Source organism: Paroedura picta, chromosome 10, assembly GCF_049243985.1.
Source record: "Paroedura picta isolate Pp20150507F chromosome 10, Ppicta_v3.0, whole genome shotgun sequence".
In the NCBI taxonomy this organism is placed as follows: domain Eukaryota; kingdom Metazoa; phylum Chordata; class Lepidosauria; order Squamata; family Gekkonidae; genus Paroedura; species Paroedura picta.
In genome coordinates this window covers 70,349,266-70,375,134 of record NC_135378.1, presented here as the reverse complement: position 1 = coordinate 70,375,134, position 25,869 = coordinate 70,349,266, and the positions used below count along the sequence as shown (strand labels likewise).

The 25,869-nt window shown below is 46.2% G+C and overlaps 2 protein-coding genes across 2 annotated transcripts in view; one reads left to right on the top strand and one right to left on the bottom strand.

Annotated features, from left to right (window-relative positions):
* NFKB1 (nuclear factor kappa B subunit 1) overlaps window positions 1–17,276 on the top strand; it is a 73,726-nt gene extending 56,450 nt beyond the window's left edge. The window contains exons 16-24 of the mRNA XM_077300761.1: window positions 1,350–1,464; window positions 4,209–4,410; window positions 5,560–5,729; window positions 8,836–8,938; window positions 11,033–11,157; window positions 12,506–12,572; window positions 14,334–14,506; window positions 15,146–15,272; window positions 16,620–17,276. Of these exons, the coding sequence (XP_077156876.1) occupies window positions 1,350–1,464; window positions 4,209–4,410; window positions 5,560–5,729; window positions 8,836–8,938; window positions 11,033–11,157; window positions 12,506–12,572; window positions 14,334–14,506; window positions 15,146–15,272; window positions 16,620–16,807 (1,270 nt within the window). The 3' untranslated portion in view covers window positions 16,808–17,276. The remainder of the gene's footprint in view (window positions 1–1,349; window positions 1,465–4,208; window positions 4,411–5,559; window positions 5,730–8,835; window positions 8,939–11,032; window positions 11,158–12,505; window positions 12,573–14,333; window positions 14,507–15,145; window positions 15,273–16,619) is intronic.
* Window positions 17,277–17,288: 12 nt separating this feature from the next.
* The window catches only part of MANBA (mannosidase beta), a 63,330-nt gene continuing 54,749 nt past the window's right edge, over window positions 17,289–25,869 (bottom strand). The window contains exons 15-17 of the mRNA XM_077300762.1: window positions 22,571–22,713; window positions 22,144–22,401; window positions 17,289–18,717 (exon numbers count right to left, since the gene is read on the bottom strand). Coding sequence (XP_077156877.1) covers window positions 18,493–18,717; window positions 22,144–22,401; window positions 22,571–22,713 — 626 coding nt within the window. The 3' untranslated portion in view covers window positions 17,289–18,492. The remainder of the gene's footprint in view (window positions 18,718–22,143; window positions 22,402–22,570; window positions 22,714–25,869) is intronic.

The following is a 25,869-nucleotide window of genomic DNA, read 5'->3' as shown; positions in this document are numbered from 1 at the left end:
ATCCATGTCAACCATGGGCCTATTTTAAATGGCATCTGGGTCTCAGCAGTGATATGTAATCCTCAGCTATTAACAATGATAGTTAAATAGAATCTTTGTGTTCACAGGCAGTGTCTCTCTCATTTTGGAATTCTTAAGGGAAGTCAGAGAAAGGCCAGCTCTTCTTGTCTCTTGAAATCCCACGAGCCATTGATATGACCTTGTATAGCAGCACTTAAGATCCAAGGATTGGCGGGTAGAGTAGAAGCCCCTGACATCATAGGTCAAATTTGTACTTACTGAAGGCCCTGATCTTTGCTCTCCTAAGTGCCTATGTAGGGAGGAGAGAAGGAGCCGTTTAGGTTGGTCTGTCCTTGAAGACTTTTCATATATTGGATCCTAAAGTTCTATGGGAGGTTTACTTGTTGGTTGATTGATATGTGCAAAGAAAAGATGCAGTGTTTAGGAGGTCCACAATAGCAAGACCAGGACTAGTTTCACCAAGGAGGAAATTTTCAAACTGAATCAATAAGACACATATTAAGAATTAGTATGTATGGAGGGGAATGCAAGTAATGCGTTTTCATGAATGTTTAGATATCTTCTGTTTGTCTTTTCCACATATTGAATCAGTTATTAAATAGGAATCAATGCAGACCTAGCAATTGTGGTCTCAATGCTTAGAGCCAGAGAAAGAGGACTTTGTAAAACTGTTTTTAAAATGTATATGTTAAGTGTGGGTCCCCTCCCCCCCTTACATATTACATTTTCAAGTTACCCTTCTGAATCTTAGAATACTCATTCACATTCGGTATTAAAACGAAGAACAGTCATGGCTAGCCCAACAACTGGGAAATCCCCATAGGAAAAATAATTTATTGGGTAAGATCTTGAGACCAGCTCTAGGAATTATGCAAATTCTAATTTTGTTTCCCTGCAGAATGGTAAAGGAGCGAACATTTTGCAAACTACCATTTTTTGCTTTTGAATCTTCTAGCATTTAGGGGAAGCTCTGTAGGTATTCTTCCTATGAAGCTTTGACAATCCATTTCCCATTGGCAAATGCAAATCTTATCAGCTGTAGCCTTTTTCATGCAACTGTATCCATAGATATGAATTCATGGAATTCCACACTCCATGCATTCATCAGAAGGTGAGAACAGAGCATCTGTGCATAGGTTGTGTTCCAACTTTGTGAGGATGCATGGAAAGTAAGCCCAGCAGGACCAATCCTGGCATCTACATGTGTTCATGTCCACAAAACATTCTAACAAAGCATAATTGAAAGTAAGTAAATGCAACTCTCCCCTACCTGTTGACTTTTCTGCAACTTAATTTTTCTTTTTTTTTTCCCTCTTGCCCAATGCCAGTGTCCTTCACTTAGCGATTATTCACCTTCACATGGAACTGCTGAGAAACCTCTTAGAAGTGATAGCAGGCTTCAATGCCGATGATGTTCTCAACGTGAGAAATGACCTGTACCAGGTATGGAACAAATGGAAAGGATGACCCTTACTTAGGCAGCTTTGCTGTCCTTTGTTGAAATCTGAGCAGTTAATTTGTACAGAGTTAAGGTAGCTATTTGTTTGAGGGACAGCAGTAGTGAGAACAGATTCATAAGTAAGCAAACGTGAGGGAATTAGCTTCTTAATACTTCTGCTTTCCCATGCAGCCTCTAGTTCCTTGGGCTGTCCTGTCTGAGTGTGTTTGCTCGACATTCTTTTGTTTTTTAGGATTTTAACAGTCAGGAACAGGATTGACAGTGTTGGTTTGGTTTGTATGTCAAAAGTATTAAGTTGTAAATCACATTCATGCTTCTTCTGTAGCATGAAGCTCACTTTTGGATAGGTGGTACTGAAAAGAGCTCAAGGGCAGGTGATTCAAATGTCAGATATCAGACAGACAGACACAGATTAGCTGCTAGACTTTGTCAACTTTTAGACCCAGTTTCTCCCTTGGACAGTAGTCTTTGAATGCTCAGATCCCATTGTGTAATCAGGATCCATAGGGATAACAGACTCCAAGGTGACTTCCAGCATTAATCTTTGTGCTTGAAGATGCTAAAGTCCTTGCAACCAATGGGTGGCTCTAATTGTTACTTGTTGGCCAGGTGCACAGACATCATAGATGAATGCAAACGTCATGTGGAAGGTTGGGTTTCACCTGTATCTATTTCCTATTAAAGGTGGCAAGTTGCAAAATTCTGGAAGAACATCTGGCAGAACAACATCTGTAGTGCTTTTAACTGACTTTGGTTGAGTTGCCAGCTGTGTCTTTTGCTGGAAGAGCATGGTTTGGCTATAATTATCTGTGCTCTAATCTCTTCCAGGTTAGATTGTTGCAGTGTTTTGTGGGGATGACTTTGAAGGTTGTTCAGAGACTTCACTTGATCAAGGACGTGTGTTGATGAAATAAGCTATTAGTAAGATCAGTAGCCCAGGCAAGCCCAATCCTGTGAGAGCTTGGGAGCTAAGCAGGGCCAACCCTGGCTAGTATTTGAATGGGAGGCCTCCAAGAATTTGGGTGGTAATTCCTCCAAGGAACATTTGGGATCATGAGGTGGAGGAAGGAAATGGCAAGACACCTCCGAACGTCCTTTGGATTTTCTGGCTACACTGCGCACATTCTGTAAACTGCTCGGCAGGAGCGGTAAGAATAAAAGAGTAAGGCCTAGGTGGGAGGAGAAAGGGGCTGGGCGAGTCCGGGATAAAAACCCAAAGGGGCCAATCGGGAGCCGCTTTGTGGCTCCTGATTAGCCCCTCCGAATGTCAGTCCGGGGCTAGTTGGGAGCTGCGCAGTGCGCGGCTCCCAATTGGCCTCTTGGCCCATCCCTGACGTGCTGGCCCTGCTCAGGGGGAGGGGGCGGGCGCCAGAGGTTTTGGCTCCTTTGGCCGCCCCGAAGCTGAGGACTTGGGGGGGGGGACGGGGCGGCAAAACCGGAGGGGGGAGGGGGAGGGGGACCCCAAGCCTGGGGGAAGAGGGCCACCGGACTCTGGGGGAGGGGCGTGGTCAGGGGGTGGAGGCGGGCTGCCCCTTCCCTTTCAAAGCCCATCCTAGCACCCATTGCATTCCAACTTGCAATGGGCTTTGTTTCTAGTACTATAAATAAATAGTACTTGTTTTCAAGCACAGTTTAGAGTGCTGGTTCTTACCTTGGAAATCCTAAATAGCCTGGGACTGGTGTATCTGAAGGACCACATGCTCCCATAGGAGCCTACCCAGCCATTACAGTGCTTTTCTATGTACCCGTCTACCTTTTGAGATGGTGGTGGTTAGAGAGGCAGGACTTTCTCACCTGTTGAGCATTGTCCACAGGCCTACTTTAATTTCTGATCTTCCTAGAATCTAGTTACTAGCAAATTTTTATTGCATTACGAACCACTTCTAGAATTAATTTACAAGCTGGCATAGATCTGTTAACAAATAAGTAAGGTATAACTTTGCTAGAATGCTGATGTAGCCGCATTGGCCTAGTGGTGAAGAGTGGCAAACTCTAATTTCCACTCAAATGTATTGAAATGTAGAAGCAGAATGAGAATAAGTTTTAAATGTAACATCTTGAAATTAAAATGTATAAAGAAGTGGCTTCTGAGCAGAGATATCCTCTTCCTTATTATGAGATACGTAACCAATTTTCTTTCTGTATTCTGATATAGTACTTCTTGTTAAAAGTTAGACTGAGTAGGTAGAGGTGACAGAAACTTATAATATGTAATGAATCTGAAATCAATAATGTAGATGTAGAACAGATTAGCTATGGAATCTGAAATCCAAAATGTTGTATTTAATAGATGTTTTAAAAATTATAATGAAGGGAGTGTTGGAGAGAAATACTTTTTGTTTCATACACCTTGTGTAACATAACTTTTTAAAGATACATAATTATGATACACAACCCCTTTTGCATTTCTGTACCCTTTCAAATCTTTACATTCTTTTCTAACAAATGAAAATAATATATATCTTTTTTTTTTAAGTGGCAGACTCTGATCTGGAGAACTGGGTTTGATTCTCTACTCCTTGGGGTAGAGAAAAGCAGGATATAAAAATCAGCTCTTCTTCTTTGTCAGCCCGTCATATATTGAATGCCTCTGGGCTGTCCTCTGTCATGATGATCAACTTGGGTTTGTGATCAGTTCTCACTGGGTAGATTTAGTTGTTTGTTCAGTGGCATACACTTGTCTGACTAGTGTCTTGATGTTTATAGTTATTTTCTTCTTTCTAAACAGACTCCTCTGCACTTGGCTGTCATCACAAAGCAAGCAGGAGGGGTGAAAGCCTTGCTGAGAGCGGGGGCAGACGTGACTCTGTTGGATCGGCATGGGAATTCGGTCTTGCATCTGGCAACCAAACAAGGGGATGAGAAGGTGCTGAACGTTCTGCTTCATCACAAAGAGGCATCTCTGATGAAAAACCTTCCTAACAGCGAAGGTAAGAAAACATGGGGGAATTCACAGAATCTTTAAGTCTTTAGTGGTTTATGCAGGCCAGGGGGGCAAACTGTGGCTCTCCGGATATCTGTGCTGGCAAGGGCTCATGGTAATTGTAGTTCATGGGCTACCTGGAGAGCCAACGTTTGGACACCGTTTGGACACTGGCGAGCCAACGTTTGGCAGGCCGTGTCATGGTATGATGTCATTTTATCAGAAGTCCTAGTCATAAACTCATGCTTTAGGATGCTTTGGGCTGATCCTGCATTGAGCAGGGGCTTGGACTAGATGGCCTGTATGGCCCCTTCCAACTCTGTGATTCTGTGATTCGTCCAAGCCTTGCCTGTGCTCTAATGGCAAGAACAACCAAATTCCATGGACTGCAGTACCCTTCATCAAATGGTGGGGAGGTCCATCAGTGGCTATTGGCCATGGTCATAGGAGGGAGCCTCCATCTACAGGGGCAGCAGGTTCTTGACTATCAGTGCTGAGAGGTGGCAGCAGCAGGGGAGACCCTCAGCCTTTGTGCTCATTTTTGGGCCCTCTAAGGCAGGGGTAGTCAACCTGTGGTCCTCCAGATGTCCATGGACTACAATTCCCATGAGCCCCTGCCAGCAAACATGGGCAGGGGCTCATGGGAATTGTAGTCCATGGACATCTGGAGGACCACAGGTTGACTACCCCTGCTCTAAGGTAACTGGTTGGCCACTGTGTGAGACAGGATGCTGGACTAGATGGGCCACTGGCCTGACCCAGCAGGCTCTTCTTACATTGTTAAATTCATGGTCTATAAACTTCTAGCACGTGATAGGTGTTACTCTGCTTAACGTATCTAGGTAGGCGTCGCCAATGACTTCTCTGTGAGTTCAGTCTGCTTACTTGGTATATTTTCCAAGGTATACCTAGAAATATCACAGGTGATCCCTATTGCATTTTATGGCCTTTCAAACCCACATTTTTTGTTTGTTTGTTCAAAGTGGGTTTATCTGTGTGGTGCTATTTCACTTCATGCATCTGATTAAACCACTTTCTGATGCCGTGAGGCTCATTTTGAGCTTTTTGCGCACACATCTCAGCCACCCACCCTCCCTGCCGCTCTGTGTAGCATGGCGTTTCCTCTTCATTACAGGGCTGTGCTTCTATCTTGCAGGTCTCAGTGCTATCCACCTGGCTGTGATGGCTAATAGCGTGTCTTGTCTCAGACGCCTCATTGCTGCTGGAGCCGACGTCAACGCCCAGGAACAAAAATCTGGGAGAACTGCCTTACACCTGGCTGTCGAACAAGGAAATATCTCCCTGGCAGGTTGCCTTCTCCTTGAGGTGAACACCATGAGGGCAAAAACCTATTCTCTGGTTCTTTTCTTCTTCAAAGGAGGATCTGTTCTCCGTCACTGTAATCCTCCCACCCAAGTCAAAGTAGGCAACACGCAACCCGCAGGTCAAACCAGGCGATAACACTGTTCAGGCATATCCTGTCTGAGTCTTGCTTTTCTTGGGCAACGTGAAAACTAGATAACCCGTCTACCACTTTTCTTTGCCCAAGATTGTTGCATGCTACAAACAACAGAGTGCAGAGTGCAGAGAACCAGCATGGTGTAGTGTTAAGAGCAAAAATTTCTAATCTGGCAAGCCAGGTTTGGTTCCCCGCTCCTCCACATGCAGCCAGCTGGGTGACCTTGGGATCGTTACAGCCCTGATAAAGCTGTTCTGACCAAGCAGTGATATCAGGGCTCTCTCAGCCTCACCTTCCTCACAGGGAAAAGAAGGGAAGGAGATTGTAAGATGCTTTGAGACTCTTTCAGACAGTGAAAAGCAGGGTATAAAAACCAACTCTTCTTCTTCAGATATTGCACAACATTTTATTTAAACAATAATGATTTATTCCTACCTTTTGGTCCATTGGTGATAAAGTTTGCTTGTTTCAGACCTCCCGGAATAGCCCATCAACTGTAGAATTATTAGCTGAGTGTTTCAATGGTTAAATCTTTAGAGAGTTTCAGAGGGTAGCTGTGTTGAACTGCAGAAGGAGAGCTAGACTCAAGTCCAGTTGAACCTTAGATATCAACAAGGTTTGGGGTGCATAAAATGCCCATTTCTACTTGTCCCTGGTAAAGAAAGCTTTGCCTCTTGAAAGCTTATACCCCAAAAATCTTGTTGGACTCTTATGGCGCTACTGGACTCAAATCTGAATCATCAGTGTATCCTATTGAAAATCTCTTGAGTTATCTCTAGGTTCTGCTATGCTGTTTCCATTCTAGTTTTGAAAATCAAACCCTTGGAGTTATGACAGAAAGTGGCAGGTTGGGCTTGGCTGTTTGACAATCCCATCTCTCTCTTAGCAATATTAGGTAAACCCATTCTTGACTTTTTCCTTTCTTCTTAGATTCAATTGGTAATCCTCTGCGTCTAATAATTGACTATAGTTATTTCCGGATTGGGAGCGCTCCGTGTAAAAGGAGCAGGTTTTGCAGGAGTGTCATTTTCATGGCAGCTCTCCTAAGCCACCCTTGATCTTCTGTGATTGGGCCATAATGTGTTAATGTTATGACAAGATCTTTCCTACACATATGGAAATCATTAGTGTTTGGAAAGAACCATCAAGTTGAAGTCAACTTTTGGTGACCCTGTAGGGTTTTCAAAGCAGGAGATATTCAGAGTCTCTTCCTTCGTGGTCTCCCATCGAAGTACTAACCAGGGCTGACCCTGCTTAGCTTCCAAGATTGATGTATATTTTTATTTATATTGAGAATTCTCTACTGCTCCTTCGTGACTGGTCTATGTAACTATGTAACTATGTAACAGTCGCATAAAACCAAGACGTGTAATTACTATTAGAAGTTATGTTAAAGCATTAAAATTGTATAATAATTTAAAAATTGTTCATTAACACTGCTAGTTACACGAAGGGGAGAGAGGCCTGGATGTTTTCTCTGTATTCCCACTGGCCTCAACCATAAGCCTAGCAGAACAGCTCCATCTCTATGAGCTCCATCAGGGCGCTGATTTCTCCCAGGAGCTCATCCCAAGCAGGAACCAGGGCCAAAAAGGGCCTGGCTCTCGTTGAGGACTTCCCTGGGGCCAGAGACCACCAATCAGTAGGTATTAGTTGATCTGAGAGCTCTCCATAGGACAGATTCAGATAAGCGGTCCCTCAGATATGCAGGGCCCCAGTCCGCATATGGCCTGGATGCTTAAGACCAAAACCTTGAACCAGATCTGGAATTCAGCTGGGAGCCACTGTAGGTGCCAGAGAACCATCTGTATATGGGCCCTCCAGGGTGTTCAGGTGAGGTCCCGAGCAGCCGCATTCTGGACCAGTTGCAGTTTCCAGAGCAGGGATACAAGGGAAGGCTCATGTAAAGTGAGTTGCAGTAATGAAGTCTGGAGGTGACCATCACATTGATTACTGTGGGTGGGTGCTCTGGGCCAGATAGGGCGCTAGCAGCTTAGCTTGGTGAAGTTGGGAAAATGCCAGCTGCACTGCTCTCGTAGCTTGAGCCTTCATAGATAAGGAGGCATCAAAAATTATGCCCAAGTTCCTGGCTGTCGGTGCAGAAGGAACCTGCACTCAATCCAGCTTGGGCAAGCACGTTTCCTGATCCGGTCCTTTCCTACCCAGCCACAGGACTTGCATGTTTCAGGGGTTCAGCTTCAGGTAAGCTAGGGGTAGTCAAGCCAGGGGTAGTCAACCTGTGGTCCTCCAGATGTTCCTCTAAGCCAGGGGTAGTCAACCTGTGGTCCTCCAGATGTTCATGGACTATAATTTCCATGAGCCCCTGCCAGCGTTTGCTGGCAGGGGCTCATGGGAATTGTAGTCCATGGACATCTGGAGGACCACAGGTTGACTACCCCTGCTCTAAGCCATTCCCCTACAGTTTCCAAGCACCCTGTTAATGAGTTCAGAGGGGCATCTAGCCGGCCCTCCATCAGCAGGTAGAGCTGTTGGAGGGCTGTCCCCCATATCCCCAGGTCGATGAGGCGGTGAGGAAGAAGCTTGTGGTCTAGCATGTCAAACCCTGCTGTGAGATCTAGCAACGCAAGATCTGATGTGATCAAGCTAGCCTGAGTTATCCAGGTTAGGGCACTGAAAATCATTAGAAATTATATACTTGGCTCTTGAAATCAATGGCTATGTTTATGCCTTTACTATTTCACCACCCAGGTTCTTCCGTGGGATTATGCTGTTTGTGAATGAGCTTGTCATTTCACATTTCTATGGGCTGTAACCCCTGTAGACACACAGTGCATACTATGGGGCCTTGAGCCACACCCAACCGCAGTTCCTGCAGGAGCAACAGTTCAATCAAGTTTGGAATCAGGCCTTCATTTTTCTGCAGACTCTTTTTCCTCTGGGACGACTGAAAAATGTTGTAGAGGCAACAGCTGTTCTAGGCTAACCTGCCCTTTTTTACGAACAATAAAACAGGGCGATGCCAAAGTTGACAGCATTACGTACGATGGCACCACCCCACTTCACATAGCAGCTGGAAGAGGCTCTACGAAGCTGGCAGCACTTCTCAAAGCTGCAGGTAAGGCCCGTGGCTGCTACAGAAGAACACAGAGATCCCCCTCCCCTTAAAAAAACACTATTAATCAATGTATTTCAGAGGCTGCAGCTAAAGGACTTGCCTTATTTTCCTGACTAACCTAAACCACTGGGAAATTCAACCCTGTCACCTCTGCTTCTTGGCTCCATCAGGTATATCACAGTGGTCTTTCCGTGCCAGTAGAAGCCACCTGGCTGAATTTCTGTCAAGAGTCTACAGATATAGCAACTCTATGCTCCCTCGTTAACCTGATGCCCACTTCCTTCATGCTTCTAGGCCCTGTGAGATATTTTTCCACCCTACTTTTTCCTTTAGCACCATTTTTGAGGTCTTTGCCTTTGGCTCACTCCTTTCAGCTGCCTTTTCGGTGAACCAGCCTCTGAAGTAAATCTTTCTATATCTCTTCAATAGTAGCCTGATCCTTAAATGTGCTGAAGTTCCTTCAGATTCCCTGTTCTTAAACAGCTCCTTTGTCTCTTAGTTCCTTCTCTCCTCTGACCTTTTAGTCAAGTCTCATTCTCTGCCTCACGTTCCTCTTTTGTGGCTCGTTCATCCTCCTTTCCTCTGGAATTCCTGTTGTTTAGCTTTCCTGCTTTTTAAGGTCTCTTCATGGTCCTCAGCCGTCCATTGTTTTAATCACAGCTAAACTGACAATTTCCCTTCCCTCACAGACTCAGGATTGGAAAGGACTTTGCTTTGCTCTCTAAGTTAGGGGTAGTCAACCTGTGGTCCTCCAAATGTTCATGGACTACAATTCCCATGAACTCCTGCCATCATTTGCTGGCAGGGGCTCATGGGAATCGTAGTCCATGAACATTTTGAGGACCACTGGTTGAGTTCCCCTGCTCTAAGTGACTGGATGTCAGGTCAGCCAATCGGCGTTGGAGGCTCTACCTCCACAAGCACAAATATAATGTATACATAATTGTACTCCGTTGGAACTGAGCTAAGGAGATTTACCAACATGTAGCATTTGAGCTCCCCCTGCTGGTTGAAGACAGGTGACCGCATGACAGTGTTTGGCATTCAAGACCCTAAGAAGATACTATTGTTTGTGTGTTTTGTTAAAAATAGAGGTAGCAAAAAGAAATCTAAAGAGGGTAGAGCCTTCCATCCAGAAGAATCTAATTTGGGAAGCGCATGGTAATGCAAGAAAAAGAATTTAAAGATTAAAGGGGTTTCTTTAAAGCTACCTTTTTCATGATAAACCTCCTTTGTTTTTGGCATCCAAAAAGGCCGATTCTTGACGATGCTCAGCTGTGGAGTCTTAAAGGGCTGAGGACGGACTCACTTAAAAGACGACCTTTCACGTTAAAAAACAAACCTATGTGCATAAAAACCAAAACTATTCGTATTTCCTAAGAATGGAGAGCTCTCTTTTAACACTCCAAGTATGCACTAAAGGGTGGGCAGAAGGATATCTAGAGCCCAATCCACTAGAAAGGACCCCTGCACGTTTCAGTGGGACCTGCCCCTAAAAACTTTGCTACTTAATTACTCTTTGAGTATGCTCTTAGTCCTAAACAACTGGCGGTGGAAAGTACCATCAGCTGCAGCTGACTTACAGTGCCCCAAGGCAAGAGATCAACAGAGGTGATTTCCCTTCCCCTGCATAGCAGCCCTCGGTGGCCAGGGCTGGCTGTTTTGCTTCTAAGATTGGGTGGGTCTGAGCCGTCGCAACTAGCTAAGTAAGACACACAGATGGCCTAGAAGTTCTCAGTGTGTGTATGTATGTCTTACCTGCCTATTAATCTTGAAGAAACTGCTGTAGGGAAGCTGTAGGTCTGAAGGACCTCTCTGTAATATACTGTCCAGGAAGCCCCTGCCTTTTGCATGTGCACAAATCCCCTCTTGTGGAGCCAGCAGGGAGTGTTACTGCTTTATGCTCCTTCATGCCGCATTGCATACTCCCATTGAAGTGCCTCTTCCAGGGTGAAGGGGAGATTTCCTTCGGAGTTGATCTCTCTTCCTGGTGGAAACAGAGAAGCTAAGCATCTTGGCTGGCAAAGGCCTTCCCATACCGACTGTGGAAGGCAGCAGAAGTTCATGATCTTTCACCTTTGTGTTTCATGCAAGGTGCCAATCCCTACCTGGAGAACTTCGAGCCGCTCTTTGAACTGGAAGATGGGAACAGCCAAGGCAGTGAAGACGAAGAGGCCGTCCCTCGAACAACTCCCTTGGACGCGGCAACGAGCTGGGAGGCAAGTGACTTTTGGTGACACACTGCAAAAGCCAGCCCATCCTTCATTCTAGGGCCAGTTTACACACATCAGATGTAGCAGCTTCCCCCTACATAGAATCATGTGGTGCAAATATGAAATGCAGCCAGTGTGAAATACCCTAAATGTTGTTGCCTGCTGTGAAAAGATTTATTTTATTTTATTCATTTATACCAGTTTGGTGTCGTGGTTAAGAGCGGTGGCCTCAAACATGGGGAGTTGGGCTTGATTCTCCACTCCTCCACATACAGCCAGCTGGGTGATCTTGGGCCAATCACAGTCCTCTTAGTGCTGTTCTCACCGAGCAGTTCTGTCAGAGCTCTCTCAGCCCCACTTTACCTGTAAACTGCTTTGAGTCCCCACTGGAAAGTGTGGTGGATATATCTAAATGAAGAAATGAGTAGGGTGTGTGGGAGGAGGTGGAGAGGTTTCTGTGGTTTCAAACAGAATTTCACACAGATTGCACCTTTTCCTTCTCAAGTCCTATACACTTACCATTCTTGAGAAAATACTTTGAATTCTACAAAATCCAACCACTTGGTGAATACCTGCCTGTCTTTTGCCCAGTGGCAGAAGACCCTTGGACTGCTATTCAATCAGATTTCGTAGAGCAAAACCAAGAGGCTGTGGCCCCCTAAAGTCACATCTTCAGTTTCTCCTTCATGAAAGGAGATTGCTGAAAGAGAAAACAGTAGCTGCAGCTAGAAACCACGCGCTTACTTCAGGCTTTCTTAAGATATTAGATGACGGTGCCTTCGTATCTGGGATTCAGGCCTTTTTGAGAGAAAGAAAGCCTATTGAAAACTCCTCTGGGCAGAGGGGACCAAAATCCAGCCTACTTTTATCTTTGCTGGAAACTGCAGCTAGCAGCAATAATTGTGTGCAGCCAAATCACAACCAAGTCTTAGTGCCCCCAGCACTGAGAGGCAAGAGGTGAGCAGAGGTGGGTTGCTGTTACCTTCCCCTGCAGAGTCTTCCATGGTAGTTTCCTATGGAAGTACCGACCCTGCTTAGTTTCAAGCTCTGATGAGATCAAGGTAGGCAGGGCTATTCAAGCTGCTAAGTGCAGCTGCTGCTGGTTTAAAAATGCTCCAGGGAATTTTATTCCTGAATGCTGCAAAACAATGCAAGCCTAAAAGCACATTCTGGTTCCAGTTAGGCTTTTCAGTACTGTTCAGTCTCAGAGGAAAAATGGTACAAAGCACTGACGAATTAAAATAAGAGAGGCAATATAATGATTATGCCTGAGCTGAATTGTAGAAGCTGAGAATGCAGGTTGCATTTCCTTTTTAACACTCATACCAGAAGCTAACGTGTTGCTTTCTATCAGGTTTATGATATCTTGAACGGCAAATCTTGTAAGTCAGAGGCGGCTTCTGATGACCTATTGACACCAGGTAAGCAGGCTTGACGTGGGGGTGGGGGGGAACCTGACCCTGCATCCTCCTTAGTGCACAACTTGTTTTACTATTTCAGAGCAGGTAGTTCACTTCAAGCAACTTGGCTTCTGTTTTAGGTTTACTGAGATTTGCACAGAACAAAGTTTGAGTCCAGTGACAAAGCGTAAGCTTTGGTGTGCATGTATGCTTCTTCAGATACACTGAAACAGGACTTCCCCCACCATTATATATAGGCAGAAGGGGAGGGGATGAGTTGCCAGGAAGAGATTTGTACAGCGTAGGTTGGGTTAGGAGGAAAGTAAGCCCCACCAGAGGCCAGGCGGGTTGGCATAAAACGTTTTTGTTCCATACCCACTCTGTGGCGTACAATTAGTTTTTGCCCTGGGTATACAAAAAGCTGCTTCCTGTCTCGGGCACTTCACAGTAACTTCTGCTGCAAGTTTCCTGTTCTCTTAAATCAGGGGTAGTCAAACTGCAGCCCTTCAGATGTTGATGAACTACAATTCCCATGAGCCCCTGCCAGCATTCGCGAATGCTGGCAGGGGCTAATGGAAATTGTAGTCCATCAACATTTGGAGGGCCGCAGTTTGACTACCCCTATCTTAAATGGTTCTATCTATGATGCTCAGCTTCCTACGGAAGAGCCATACAATACGCTGTCTCTCCCTCTCCCTCTTTCTTCAAATCTTCTTTTTCATTTGCATTACAGTCTTTATATTTGTCCCACCATTTACCTGAAGTACTGAGAATAGTATATATGGTTCACACACACACACACACACACTGTATACTCAGAACAACTTGGTGAGGAAGATCAGGCCGACAGCAGGAAAATTGCTCAAACTAAAAAGCAGAATGGAAAATTGAATTTCTACACTGCACTTGACCAACTATTTATTATCTTTGCCTTTCCTCTCCCCTTGGCTGAAATTTAGCCTGGATCTGTTTTTTTTCTGCCACATCAACCTGTAGAGTGCCAAATAATCAACTGGTCTCACAAATAATTTTAATATTGTAATCTTATAGGACTATTCCTGTGCTTGGGTTCGTTTTTACAGTTTCAGCAACTCTGAGAGAGGTAGCTTAGGCTAAGATAGAGTAACTTCCCCAGGCTGACCTGTCAGCTTTAGAGCTGGGAAGGAATTTGAACCCTTCATGACCGAGGTAGCTAATTGGCAGCAATCCTAGCAAGGTAATTTCTTCAGGTGCTATAGGCCGGGTGATATCCAAGGGGCATGAGATGGTGAGGTTTGGGAACACAGGATGAACTTGACATCATTTGAAAAATATTTAAAGCATATCATTTTAAAGCAGCTCCCGTCTGGCATCCATCAGGGAGGGCCTGGGGCTCAGTAGTAGGGTATCTATTCGGCATGCAGCTCCCAGGTTCACCCTCCAGCTAAAAGGCTCAGATGGCAGGCAGTGTGACAGACCTCTACCTGAGACTCAGGCGAGCCACTACCAGTCTGAGTAGAGGATACGGCTCTTGCTGGATCAATCTGATCATTATTATGATTTAATAATACTTAAATTCTACTGCCCTCCCAGCGGTAGAAGGCAGCTTCATGTGTTCATATTCGAACTGAAGGCTCCCTGTACTGCAGGTTCCCTTGTCTTTTTCGGTGGCAGCCTGCTTTACATAAAATAATTTATTTGAGAAGCGATAGGAAGAGAGTGCAGCCAATGTTCGAGTATATTCCAAAGAGGGCTGTGCCTATAATTATGGAAATTCCACGCTTTCCTTTTTACCTCTTGCAGGGAACATGAAAGAATTGAGTGAGGATGTTAAATTACAGCTTTACAAGTTGCTTGAAGTACCTGATCTGAACAAAAACTGGTCCATGTTGGCTCAAAAACTGGGCCTCGGGATATTAAACAATGCATTCCGATTGAGTCCTTCGCCATCAAAAACGCTTCTGGATAATTATGAGGTAACCCCCGTCTTCGTTAGAGCAAGCCAATAGATACTCTATCTGGGTATCCTTGGCTATATTTTGTGGTAAAATTCCTCAGTCCTGCTGTTTTTTACTTCAGAAACTCTCAATATCTCTGCCGGCAAGAGCTGCTGTACTCAGCATAAGAGAGGATCAGCCGACGCGTGCATTGCTCTGCACATGATGAGCTAGTCCTATGGTATCTGTGGGGCTTGGATCTGGATGTTTACTTAAGAGAAGATCCACCCATTTTATGATTTTTATGTTATTAATGCTGTGGTGTTAGCTCAAGAGGGAAGGCAGCATGGTATAACCCAGGGGTAGTCAACCTGTGGTCCTCCAGATGTTCATGGACTACAGTTCCCTGGGGCTCATGGGAATTGTAGTCCATGAACATCTGGAGGACCACAGGTTGACTACCCCTGGCATAACCCATTCTACATTACTATATTTCTATTTGTAACACTTAATTTTTTAATTATTACTGTATTTTATACTTATGTATATTGCTGGTCTTGGACTATAATTAAGCAAACACTGACAGAGTCATTTATTGGGAAAGCAAGACTTGTCTCAGAGACGTTAATTTGGATATGAAGTGTTGCATTTTTGTTATGGTTTTTCTCTCCTTGTTAGGTGTCTGGAGGGACAATAGGAGAGCTGGTTGATGCCTTGAGAGACATGGACTATCTAGAAGCTGCTGAAGTTATCCAGAAAACAATGCCCATCTCACCCAGCCAGTCCGACCAAGAGGAGACAAAAGGTGAGCCGCCAGCACAAATACATTGTGCCTTTTTCTGCAAACTGCAACAACATTTGGGCCAGAGTGTTAGTTTTACATAGCAGGGCTAGTCCTAGAAGATAGCGTGAAATCTCGCCTCAGGTCCTTCCCCAGTTCAGCAGGCATCTTTGATGAATTGGCCTCTCCCGGACTTATTCATACGCGATCTTTCAGGGCTCTGGATAAACTAAAATGTCCCTATGTGTTTCTTAGAGGAAGGGTAGGACACAAAAGGGCCAGAGGGGCAATCTTCTTGGTATGCAGGAGGTCTCAGGTTCAATCCCCTGTTCAGTTTCCAGTTCAAAGGATCAGACAGTGGGTGACATGAAAGATCTGAGACCCAGAGGACCTCTGCAAATCTTCATAGACATTACTGATCTTGATGTACCAGAACGTTTGATTCAGTATAAGGCTGGTTCATAGGGACAACCCACCTGAACTCGGCTGTTCTCCTCATAGGGAGCATCCAGCAAACTGAGAGTTCATAGCTGCATTTATATCACTCTACCAGGTAATCATACAGGGTTAAGTTAACCATGAGCATCTCTTTTTTTTTTTTAATTCAAATGTGCTGATGAGCTTTGTAATTCTTGGCCTGACATTGAATGTAATGGAAGCAATGGAACAGCACATTAGAACACATTGCTACATCTCGGGAGGTCACTTAATTGCTTCCCGGGCTGGCTGGTCCTCTGCTTCAAGGAGATGCTTGACTTCTCACATCATGAAAATTACAAGATGGGCGAATGCAGTTGGGGTCACTGTGGGAAGCTCTGCCTGAGGACAATCAGGGGTGTGTGTGGGAGCAGTGGTAGTCAACCTGTGGTCCTCCAGATGTCCATGGACTACAATTCCCATGAGGCCCTGCCAGCAGACGCTGGCAGGGGTTCATGGGAATTGTAGACCATGGACATCTGGAGGACCACAGGTTGACTACCCCTGTGTGGGAAGACTCTTCAGAGCACATGCAGTTGCCCTGAAGACTGGGTCAAGTCATTGGCATATCAAGCCAGTCTTGCTTGAGTGGGCTTTCAGTATTTTTGGGAAGTGGCCTCTGCCAGTTATATCTCCTGTTCCACAAACTAGGGTGCCGGGATTGAACCTGAGACTTTGGCTGCTCAACTGGTTCTCGTCCAGTGAGCTGCAGGCCCTCCCCAAGAGCCTGGAGGGAAACAAACAGACTGCTGCCAGGCAAAGAAAGAATGATTAGGCGGGGTCAGAGAGCCAACACGGGGCCGAAGCACGATTCTGTTGCTATAGCGCAAACCTCTGAATCATATTAGCATTTTTTTAAAAATTGCATCATAGCTTCTTTTTTCCTCTGCTCAGGTGAAACTTGCTGCCTCAGCCTCCAAGACAGCGAAAGCATTTGTGACAGCGGGGTAGAGATCTCCCTCCGCAAACTCAGCTTCACGTATTCCGAGTCTTTCACCAGCGAGTCCCCCGTGACGCTTAGGAAACTGGCCCCAGGATATGGACCGGACGACTTACTACAGGGCAAAATTGAAGCCACTTAATGATGTGGAATGTTGGAGGGAATCCCTCTGCAGGGAAAGGGAAGTGCCTTTAAAAAAAATCCAAAATGCACTAGAAGAAAAAGCAGGGTTTTTTCAACAAGCAGCCGTTGGATCCCTACGAAGTGAGAAGATAAGGATTAGCGTTTGAGTACCCTTTCATGTTTCCTTAGATCTTCCTTAAGTAATATCAATTTAAACTGCCTTTTGGATGCTCAGAGAAAGTGACGCACGAGACAATGACTGTGGTCCAAAGCTGTGAAGCACAAGAGAGTCACCGAAAGTGGTCAAGTTAGATACCCTAGGAAGTATCATGTATATTTTAGTGAAGGTATTTAAATTTTCGTTGGGTGCCTATAAAATGATTCAGGATCAAGCTTTTTTTTCTTTTCTTTTGCTTTTTTTTTGTCATACTGTTTTAGAATCGCTATATTGTAAATATTTGGGGGTTTCATTCGATTACTGTTAAGGAAAAAAAGATTGCTTTTTAAAAGCTTGGGTTTTTTATTCTACTTTTATAATAAAAAAGCAAAACCAATCACTTCCCGGCCTGATGTGTTCTGGTGCCACTGTAAGGAGGACGCAGGAGCTTGGAGGCACATTTCCACTCGGTGAGAATACAGCGAGGGCAAAAGCTAGTCCGCACCCTGTCTGCAGTTATTTTTCCACCAGCAGAAACCGGAGGCTGACCGATCAAGGTACTGCGTCTCAAACCTCTTCGAAATGGTTTAAAATTCTAATGAGCTTTCATAGCACAATCAACTTAAAGCCTCCCCCCCCCCCCAGTGAGAACATGAAAGATTTCTGCTTCTAATCATGCAGGGGTAGTCAAACTGCAGCCCTCCAGATGTCCGTGGACTACAATTCCCATGAGCCCCTGCCAGCGTTTGCTGGCAGGGGCTCATGGGAATTGTAGTCCACGGACATCTGGAGGGCCGCAGTTTGACTACCCCTGTGAGTCAGGCCGGCATGACAAATCTAGATAGGCATGCACACTTTCTTCCCGACTCTCAAAAAGACCACAAGGAAAAGGTGCAAAGATTCTTGGGAAAACTAGGCAGAGGGGATGAGTGAGAGGGAGATCCAAGAAAGCAAGTAAGGAGAAAGACGATGTGATCGACGGCCTTTCCCTCGCTCCTTTGTTGCCTTTCTTCTGGACAGAGCTTGACGGATGCCAGAATTCAGGTCTACCTGGAGGCTCTGGAGTTCAATGCCCTTCCTCTGCCACTGGCTGCTGCTTGTAATGATGGACAAATCTGCTGGGGGAGGAGGGTAGACTGGATGCTCACTGCCTCCCTCCTGCCTTCCCTTTCGCAGCCTGGATTTTTATCACCTCTGACCACTCATGTAAAGGCTTCCTACGGTACTTTGTGGGCATGCCGAATCCCCAGTCTCCCCATCTAAATTGCAGATTCTTAACTCTGTAATGCAGAGGCGTGGAAATTAAAACACAGAAAGCATTGCTTATTCAATGTGCTTCATTACACTGGTCCCAAGGGCTCTTGGCCATCTTTGAAAAGTAATCTCTCACTCTTGGCATCTGCTTGCCTCACATGTACGCGAAGCGGCCACGAGAACGATGCTGAGCGGTCCCGTTTTGTGCATCCCCAGGCACTTGCTTGGGTTATGTTCTGGCAAAAGCTTCCTGTTTCCATTAGGCCTTCCGCGCCGCTTCTTCAGGGCTTTCCTCAGGAAATGTCTGTAAGTGATGTTAAGCTGAGTGACTTTTCCAGCTCCACGACACCGGTGCTCTCCCAGGGATGGAACAATATGATCCTTTGCTCCTCCGTGAGAAGAAACCCATTGTCGCTGAAGGTCCCAGGGACGTCCCCAGCGTCCAGCCAAACAAAAGGAGCGATGGCCGTGGTTTCCAGGACAAGCTGAAAGTGATCCTGCACTTGGGAAATGGAAACCTGAAAGGATGGGGAAAGTTGTTCCAGTATTATTCTTGCTGCTTTATTATTGACAGGAATGTAATTTACAAAGCGCCGCCTAGGATGTATACGTCTTGTCTAATTCTGTTTGCAGAAAGGGAACCGATGGCATGCAAGATGTAAAAGATGTGCCTTATATTAAGAGCCTCTTTTCATAGTATAAAAGATATCTGCTTTGACATCTGTTTAACACACACACGCCACCCCCCAAGAGTCCTCCCTGCAACTCTGACTCCTCTGACTGTGTAAACCAGGGCTATGACCTGGCCCAGACATGCCGGAGAATGAGTCCAAAGGCGGAGCTGAGTGGAGACTGTTGTGGCACACCTGCTCTGGCCACCTCCGCAGAGGTCATTTGCCCTGAGTTCAAAGGGTTAGGAAGAAAGCTCCCTCCTGCCCACCACTTCCCCGCAGCAGCATGCAAGTCACCCAGCTCGTGGCGTTTTCAGACTTGCTTTGTCTTAAAGTGCTGGGAAAGACCACAGCAAAGCCATGAAATCACGTGGGAAGGAAACTTCTCATTTTCCTAGCTCTGCCCATGCAGCAGTCATTTCCCCCACCAAGGCTACTCCCTCCCCGTGGCATGGGGATGAGGGGAGGGGTTGCTCGTTGTTTTTAACTGGAAACTGAATGTAGTTACAGCTTTTGTGTTTGCTTGCTTTTGTTTGCTTGCTGTCGATTTACAGAGACCCTGCAAGGTTTTCAAGGCAAGAGATGTTCAGAGATGGTTTCCCATTGCCTGCCTCTGCATAGCAGCCCTCCACTTCCTTGGTTCCAGCCCTGCTTAGCTTCCGAGAGCAGCGTGGCTTGGGCTATCCAGGACTGATCCTGCGCTAACTTTGCTTTTCCCGTTGTTGATTCTGCTAAATTCAGATCGATCTGAACCTGGGTCTTCCTCCTTTCTCCCCCAAATTGAAACTGAAAGCCTTCTGCACTTGATTGGGGAAGCCCCGAGAGGGGAGGGGAGTGATGGTCACAAAGCTGAACTACCTTTTTGGAACTAGCGAGGGTGGGGGTGTAATGTGGAAGCCCCATTGCTACTGTGCTGGATTTGCACCCACAACAGCATTGAGGGAACCACACATGCCTGACCCCGTGCGGAAAACACATCTGTGATGAACAGGTTACTCCTTCCTTTGGTTTGCTTCACAAGGGTCTTTGCAACATCCTCTCTCCCCACCTCCCACATCTGGTACATAAAATCAGGCCTCTGAAGAAGTCATGAAAGAAACCATGAACACCTGTGCTGAAACAAGTGGTGTTGCTCTTTAAGGCGCTTCAGGCCTCCTGTGCAATTTTGCAAGCGAATGAGGCAGCAGACAGGCAGCATACCACTTCAGATTCCCACTCTGAATGTTCCTTTGCCATTTTTTTTTAAACAGATCTCAGTGCCAACAGAAAACTAGCGGAGGAAGGTTCTCCCCTTCTCCCTGGTTGCTATCGGCAGGGCATTTTTAACAAACCTGAGCACGCCATTCTCCCGTTTCATTATCTGCTACCTCATTCACCTGCATGTGCGAACCAGAATTCTTTGCATGGATACGTCCTGAAGCAGGTGGCACATCTTGCTCAGTAGTGATAGCAACTATCCAGGCCCTTCCCAGCCTCCTGCCTGCAACCCTCCTAACCAGCAAAGGGCACTTCTGTATACCTGCACAGCTGGGCTGGTTTAGGCTTATTAGCAACCAGACATCTTCAGTGTGGATCCTGTGGCTTTCAAGTTGGCTGATCCAGGAAATCACTTAGCTAGTCATATGAAGGATGCTGCACACAATCCCCAGCAAGGAGGCCTCTGGCCTCAGCTACTATGTCTTACACCTCTCATTTTGCATTAAACCCGGTGGGAAACTTCCTAACCGTGGCGGAAATTCAGCAGCAGAACAAGCTGCTTTAAAAGGCTGTGGAATCCCCTTCCTTGGGATATTAGGAAAAAGCGAACAGGCATTAATGAGGATGATATATTTCGTATCTTCTTTTGTTTTTAAGTGAAATAGTGCACTAGGAAGAGGTTCATTTTAACCGTACTGTGCAAGTTCCCTGTTCATGATTGGTTCTGCTTCCCCTAGTCCTGGGGTCCAACCGGGGTGAGCCTGTGGCCACGTTTGGAATTCTGACACAGGATGGTGGGGGCAGCCACAACATAGCTGCCACATGGGGCAGAGGTAGAGAATAAGCTTAAGTGCATGGGGAAAGAGTAACGTTTTTTAAAAGTACATAGGAAAGAATAAAATTAACACTGTCATGGTAGCTGCCACTGAAACAACATTTTAATCTACCCAGTCAAATGGATATCCAGTAGCTGGTAGATGCCCAATTTCTAAAAATACCTGTTGGGTGGAAGGAAAGGTGTTGGCAGGCACCATGGAGCCCACGGGCACCACTGTCCTTGGCAGAAGCGGGGAACTATAGAGGACCCCCAAACCACACCCCTAACCACTGGCTACCCTACTTCCTCCTCCTGGAATGTCAAGAAGTAATAAGGGCTACAAACTTATTTTTTAAAACTAATTAAAAAATCTGACCCTCAGAATGCTGATTTCTGTGCCTTGCACCAAATTCCATACACAGCCTTGAGGAAACATAGTGCGACTTGCCTTCTCTGTTGTGGCCTCCACACTGTGGAAACACCTGCCTGAGGACGTCAGGAAGGCTCCCGGCTCCTGGAATTCTGCTAACTGAATGACTAGAACTCTTAGGGAGAACATTTCTCTAAAGCAGGGATTCTCATCCGGGGTTCTAAGGAACCCTAGGGGTCTGCAAGAGCTCTCCAGGGGCTCCATGGCCTTTTCCTGGAATTCTGCTAACTGAATGACTAGAGCTCTTAGGGAGAACATTTCTCTAAAGCAGGGATTCTCATCCAGGGTTCTAGGGAACCCTAGGGGTCTGCAAGAGCTCTCCAGGGGCTCCATGGCCTTTTCCCGGATGCTTGAATGGTTGCTGATATCACTAGATGTCACTGGAGCCCACTTTCCCTGTTGCTCTAGGAAGGTGAGGCATATTGAAAGGAAGGTGTTTTTACAAAAGGAATGGATTTGTGGACTTTGTAAAATACACATTACCTGTCAACTGTAGGTATTATCCTGCTCTCAAGGGATTGTTTTCTGTGTCCTGCATTGTTTAACATATGTCTAATGCTTTATTTCTGACTTCTGCAATCCTAGTCCTATTACATTGTTTATCGGATGTCTCATCCTGTAACTTTCATTGACTCACACTGTGCAATCTGCCTTTGAGTCTCAGTGAAACAGGCATACTACAAATTAAGTGAACACATACATCTGCTAAGAAATCTTCCCACTCTGTGATTCTATCGACTGCAACAGACCTGACCCTTTTGAGTGCCTGACTTTCCAAGGGATGGGGGGAATATTAGTAGAACAAATCAGAAAGGAATTCTGTGCTTACTGTAAGTTGTGGTTTTTGCAGTCCCACCGCATCCTTCAGCGAGGACAGGAAGTGGTAATTGCTCGGACTGGAGAGATTGCCTCCCCCTGTGAGGTAAAAGGTGACGACACAGCTTTGCCTCGTACAGTTTCCGCACCTTCTCAAAAGGTCAGCGATGGGCTCCTTATAGATGGCGGCAGCACTTCCTGCCTTAATGGCCACGCCTTCTTTGGCCACGGTACAGGCTGGCTCCATAGAACTCCAGGGGTGCAGGCTGACCTAAGCAGGAGGAGGGAGAACTGTGTTACCAATTGACATTTTCTCCCGCTCTCTAATGCTAGTAATGCCACCAAGCCCAAAGGAAGTAATACTGTGATCCAATCTGAATGGGAAAAGCCCTTTTCCCAAATACTTTCCAGGTTGAAATCCAATGGAAGACAGAACTTACTTTGAGCGTTAGCTCAACGTCCAAGTGGAGATCTGAGACCCCGTATATGTAGAATACACCATCATCTTCGTGCGCCACAGGCAATAAAGGAGCGAAGAAGCGCTGAGCAAAATAATGGAGCATTTTCCATTTGCCGCCATATTCTGAGAAGGTTTTCAAAAGGGGAAAATATTAGCCGTAGCCTGCCAAGACGCTCCGGTCCAGTAACCCAGGGGTAGTCAACCTGTGGTCCTCCAGATGTTCATGGATTACAATTCCCATGAGCAGATGCTGGCAGGGGCTCATGGGAATTGTAGTCCATGGACATCTGGAGGACCACAGGTTGACTACCCCTGCAGTAACTGACATAGCAGAGACCCATGAAGAAAGTGTGCTTGAAGTGGCTACTCCCCTGGGAGGCAACAAAGTGGGAGTAACCATATTATAAGTTATTCCACCCTCATGAGTCTCCCAAAGCAGAACAGACAACTGGGGTACAGAAAAGGCGCCAGGCTGTGAAGACAGATGAATTGGTCCTAATGCTGCATCAGCTATGAACTGCTCTGCACTCTTCAAACAGTCACACTTTGGATCTCTTCTAAAAATAGATGTCCAAATGTTTTGCACTGAAGGCTGTTCCAGTGCAGGGAGACCTGGGTTCTGCTAATGCTGGGAAGAGACATGGCTCGGAGGCAGAGCATCAGTTTGGCATTTAGAAGCTCCCAGGATTGATCCCAGCTTCTCCACTTTAAAGGACAAGGCAGCAAGTGACGTGGGAGACTCAAGTCCCTGGAGAGCTAACGGCAGCCAGAGCAGATGTTCCTGAGCTCAGGAGACCAGGGGTCCAACTTGGTATGAAGCATTCCTGTGTTGAAACCTGTCCAAAACAGCCACGTTGAGAAGGAGCAGGTGAAAGAGGGCTATGTGAGCATGGGAGCAGGCAGCTATTTCCATGCCTGTAGCAACTACGAAGTCCAGTGCAGGTGAACACAGCCCAGTTCCTCTAGCCTTTCTGCATCTGCCTATGGGTACCCAGGACCAGTCCCAAAAATACTGTTAGCATGGTAAGGATGACAACCAAATTGTCAGAAGATGGCAACTGTGACTTTGTTTTTTAGGTTCTGCCCACGCCCAGTTCAGTCTCCTCTGTTCAATCTCCAGTTGGGAAAAGCTTCTTGGTGGATTTTTACTATGGCATGATGCAGCACACTTTTCTCTTTCTCTCTAGTAAGACCCCACCCCCATGTGACGCAAGGGTCCACAGTCGTATGAAAGGCAGCAGAACGTTCAAAAAAGAGGCTGAAATGCATTCCCGTCCCCCTGCACCTCATTAACCTTTATGCAAATGAACCCTCCCCCTCAGGGTGAGTTTGCTCACAAGCCCCACCCCACCTCTCCTGCAGCATCCATGTGATGAAACATGCATGCAAATAACTTGGGAATAGCCAATGGGGTAGTACTTGGTAGCAAGCGTGCTTTGAGCACATCACCTTTCTCCCATTTACAGAACCATATTTCAAGTGGCTCTATCACAGAAGAAGAGGAGGAGGAGGGAAAAGAAGAGCACTTTTCTTGACCCAAAGGAGTCTCGAAGCTACAATCCCCTTCCTCGCCTTACAACAGGCACCTTGTGAGGTAGGTGAGGCTGAGAGAGCTCTGAGAGAACTGTGACTGGCCCGAGGTCACCCAGCTGGCTATATGTGGAGAAGGAGTGGGGAGTCAGGCCAGATTCGAGGCCACCATTACGCCACGCGGCCACTCAAAGATTAACCACAGGAGGGACTACCATTTCTCTCTCTCTTTCTTTTTCTCTCCTTCAGGTGCTCTCTGGACCTCTTGTCAAGAGGAGCCAGAATTACAGCTGACAACACCTTCCCTCTCCCTGCAGGATAATCTGTGAGCAAAACCGTCATCTGGTCAAGCAAACAGTGTGTCTTCGACCAAAGATGTCATGGTGACATTGAGTCACATGGAGAACAGCTGAGAAATTGCTATTGTGCCTCACTGTTCTTCCCTGGAAAAAGAACATGCAGTGAGGTGGCTAAATGGAACTCAAATGCAAAGCCGAATAAGAGGCCATAACTCGAATCTTGAGCTATTGTGGCACCACAAAGCTGACCATGGAAATCATGGCGCTCTGGGGGAGGGGGAGCCCATGGCTCATGGTAATGAGACTACCAGATGTCAAAGGCTGTCAGGCACTGAGAGCTAGCCACTTGATAAGTGCACAGGAGAGATGGGTCACTATCCTAATGGATGTCCGGAAGGGGGTGGGAGTACTGACAAAAAAAAAGATAGTGATAAACTAGGATTTGCAAGACCCGCGTTCAAATCCCAACTCTGACATGAGACTCACTGGGGGACCTTGAGCCAGTCACCACATCCCTTAGTCCAGGGGTAGTCCACCTGTGGTCCTCCAGATGTCCATGGGCTACAATTCCCATGAGCCCCTGCCAGCGTTTGTAGTCCATGGACATCTGGAGGACCACGGGTTGACTACCCCTGCCTTAGTCTATCCTACCTCACAAAGTTGTTGTGAGGGTAACGTGGAAACAGGGACAGCTACCTATGCTGAGGCCCTTACAGGAATGGCAAGATAATAATGTGGCAAATAATGTTTGCTGTGTTGAGTTCTTTACTTCATTTGCACATTGCCTATCCTCCCAAAGCAGTTTGCATCACCCTCCTCTCTTCCACGTTGGCCTCACAACAACCCTGTGAGGAAGGTCAGGCAGAGTGCATGAAGGTCACCCACGAAGCTTCCATGGCAGAGTGGGGATTCGAACCTGGGTCTCCCAGATCCTAATTTGACATTCTAGCCTCTGCACTACCCTGGCTCTCATATATATGTATATATGCGTATGTAAGGGTTTTCTCCTAGTTTCTCACAGCATATATTTTCTCAGGGAGCACCTGCAGTGGGATGGATCATGGCCCTTACTGTAAAGAAAGCTGAGCAAAGCCTGAACATTCCTGCACTGGGCCTGACCTCAGTGGCTACAGTGCTCCAGAAGACCTCAACATGCTATTAGTTGTGAATTTCCTGCATTCTGCAGGGGGTTGGACTAGATGACCCTGAAGATCCCTTCCAATTCTATGATTCTGTACTGTAATGTAGAAGCATCCGGACGGCAATAAACCTGCCTTCTTGACAGTGGTGGGCATCGCAGGCTGTGCATGAGCGCCATTCCCAAGGTTACAAGCGGCCACCGTAAGGCCGAGAAGCAAGCTGAGAAACAAGACCCACAAAGATCTTGCCAGCCCATACAAGAGTCGAGCACCAGTTAAATCCAAATTGCTTTCATGTTTTTTCAGCCCAT